General features: G+C 36.6%; 1 protein-coding gene across 1 annotated transcript; it reads right to left on the bottom strand.

Moving 5' to 3' along the window:
• Positions 1–1,022: 1,022 nt before the first annotated feature.
• Positions 1,023–1,970, bottom strand: LOC128463424 (olfactory receptor 6F1-like). Its single transcript, XM_053448023.1, has one exon. The coding sequence runs from the start codon at positions 1,968–1,970 to the stop codon at positions 1,023–1,025; it is 948 nt and encodes a 315-aa protein (XP_053303998.1).
• Positions 1,971–2,679: the final 709 nt, after the last annotated feature.

Below are 2,679 nucleotides of genomic sequence, written 5' to 3'. Positions count from 1 at the left end.
TGCTGAGCGCCCAGATATAATATCACGCTCCCACCACAGGATTTTAGAAAGTTAAGCGATTTGAAGAAAAGGGAAAGATAGAAAGTGGAGCGATAGCTATATATTGAAGAGATAATGAGGAGGAGAGAGAAAGGGGAGATAAGGGTGAGAGAATGAAAAAGGGGAAAGATAAGGAGAAAAGGGAGCGATAAAGAGAAAAAGGAGAGCATTGCTGCAACACCAGATGAGGAATATTAGCGATCATTAATGGCTTTCTTGGTGCATTATGAATTAAGGGGGGGACCTTAAAATGGCTATTGGTCTTCTGTCTGTATATAACATATGCTGACAAACTGATAGATACCAAAAATGTTAAAATACATGTATTCCTGTGTGTTCTGACACCTTTTTATCAGACAAAATACTGTTTTACCTTTCCACTAATGTGTATTTTTTCTTTAAAAATATTTTTTTCTTTAAAAAAGCACCAAACTTTAAGGGTGCGGCCTATATTCGAGACGATACGGTATATAAAAAAACACATATTTCCTGTAAAATAGTTCCATGTTAAGCCTAAATTAGCACAAAAATGATGATAGTGGTCCTTACATGAAATCTGTGCTGTTATAATACTATGTTTTAACTATTTATCTTGGCAACACAGTCTGCACCTAGACACATGTGTGTATGCAACAATATACTCAAAAAGATGGATACTAGTAAAAAAGCTATTAATACAGTTATATATCTATAAGGGGTGCAATGTTTCAGTGATCAGGCAGAGCAAAGGCTCACCACGTGAGTCAAGCTCAGTGGAATACACAATAATGAAAAGGAATTAATTTATTAAATGGAACTATGCACTGTCAACTGCTACTTAGACCTAATGACAAAAAATACATACTGTAAAGCAGGTGAGCTGATAATCTAAAAAACGCATTGCTTAGAATTATACAATTGTACAATATTCCCTGGATTGCAGGCTGAGTTCAATTAACTAGTGCACAGTTTAAAGTACACTTCAAGTTCCCTTACTTTGTTAGTTATACTGTTCGTTTCACACCCCATTGTTTCTGTAGCATAGTGTTTAGAGCTGTTTTAATGTTTGCATTACGTAGACTATAAATGATTGGATTTAGCAGTGGAGCCACCACAGTATAGAAAACTGATATTCCCTTGTCCAGATGCGTTGTATTTGATTCAGACGGCCTTACATACATAAAAAATAGTGTACCATAGAAAATACCTACTACTGTGAGGTGGGACACACAGGTGGAAAAAGCCTTCTTGCGACCACTATGGGTTGGTATCTTTAAGACTGTATATATGATGTAAATATATGAAATGAATGTAACACTAGAACAGCTTAGAATTAAAATCCAGGCTTGGCCGAAGAAAATTTTTGCTGCGATTGCAGTTGTGGAGCAGGATAATTTCACCAAGGCACCAAAATCACAGAAAAAGTGGTCGATTTTTCTGTTATCACAAAAGCTTAACTTTGAGACTGCAATTGTGGGCATAATTGGCATAAGAAAACTAGTGATCCATGACCCTGCAGCCATCCGATAACATACAGTATGAGTCATTATGGATGAATAGTGCAAAGGGTGACATATAGCCAAGTAGCGGTCATAGCCCATCATGGCAAGAAGAATATTTTCCATGGCACCAGAGAATAAGATGAAATAAAACTGAATCAGGCACCCGTTGAATGAGATGCTCTCCTTGGTATTTACTAAGTCAGTCAACATTTTAGGGATGATGATGGTAGTACAGCAAATTTCCATCAGTGAGAAGTTGGAAATAAATATATACATTGGAACATAGAGATGGGGGAATTTTTTGACTACAGTAACAATGACTATGTTGGCCACCAAGATGATGCAGTATGATGCCAGAATAAAGGTAAAGATGAGTATCTTTAGCTTTTGAGATACCGGGAAACCAAGTAATACGAAGTCCACGACCTCTGATATATTCACCACCCCCATCTTGTCCTTAAAAGAATAACAGAAATAGATAGGAGAATTTGATATAATATATCACCATTTTTTTTAAAAACAAATCTCATTAACCACATCTTCTACAGAAATGAGGACAATCAGCACTATTTTTAGCAGCATTGATTAAATTCAAAAACAGCATATCTGTGGACAAGTCAAAACAACTGAGTTCTTCAGCCATTTGTTCATCGCAACTGAGCATGCTATGAAAGTTGCAATATTTCAGGGTCACAAAGCCTTACCTTAAACTGTGTAATAGCCTAAAGCAATAACCAAGCCTGAACGCTTGCTTTTCTTGTGAATAAGAAAAAAGCATTATTTCTAAATTGTGTATTAGTTAGTAGGCTATTTTGGTACACAAATCTTAAAGGAAATCTGTCACTTTTCACAACTCCTATATTTCACAGTCCTATAGACTGAATAAGCAGTGTTAAGTTATCGCTCCTTTATTGCTAATGTGTTATTTGTTGTTGGTTCAGGCAGCCTTTGTAAGGGTGGGTAAGGTGGGTGAGAGAACTTCAAGACAGGAAACTGATACTGGCTGATCTCAGCTTTTCAGATTTACCCACGATTTCCCTGACAAACCATTAATTTAACCAAGCTAAAAGCTATGATGGTGACAGTTCCCCCTTTACACCTATTTTGCTCACAGTATCTAGACTTAGACTATGTAATTGCCTGTTCTTCTGTCCCCATG

Source organism: Spea bombifrons, chromosome 1 (genome assembly GCF_027358695.1).
Source record: "Spea bombifrons isolate aSpeBom1 chromosome 1, aSpeBom1.2.pri, whole genome shotgun sequence".
NCBI lineage: Eukaryota > Metazoa > Chordata > Amphibia > Anura > Pelobatidae > Spea > Spea bombifrons.
Note: the sequence above shows the minus strand (reverse complement) of the source record. Positions and strands in the feature narration are given on the sequence as shown.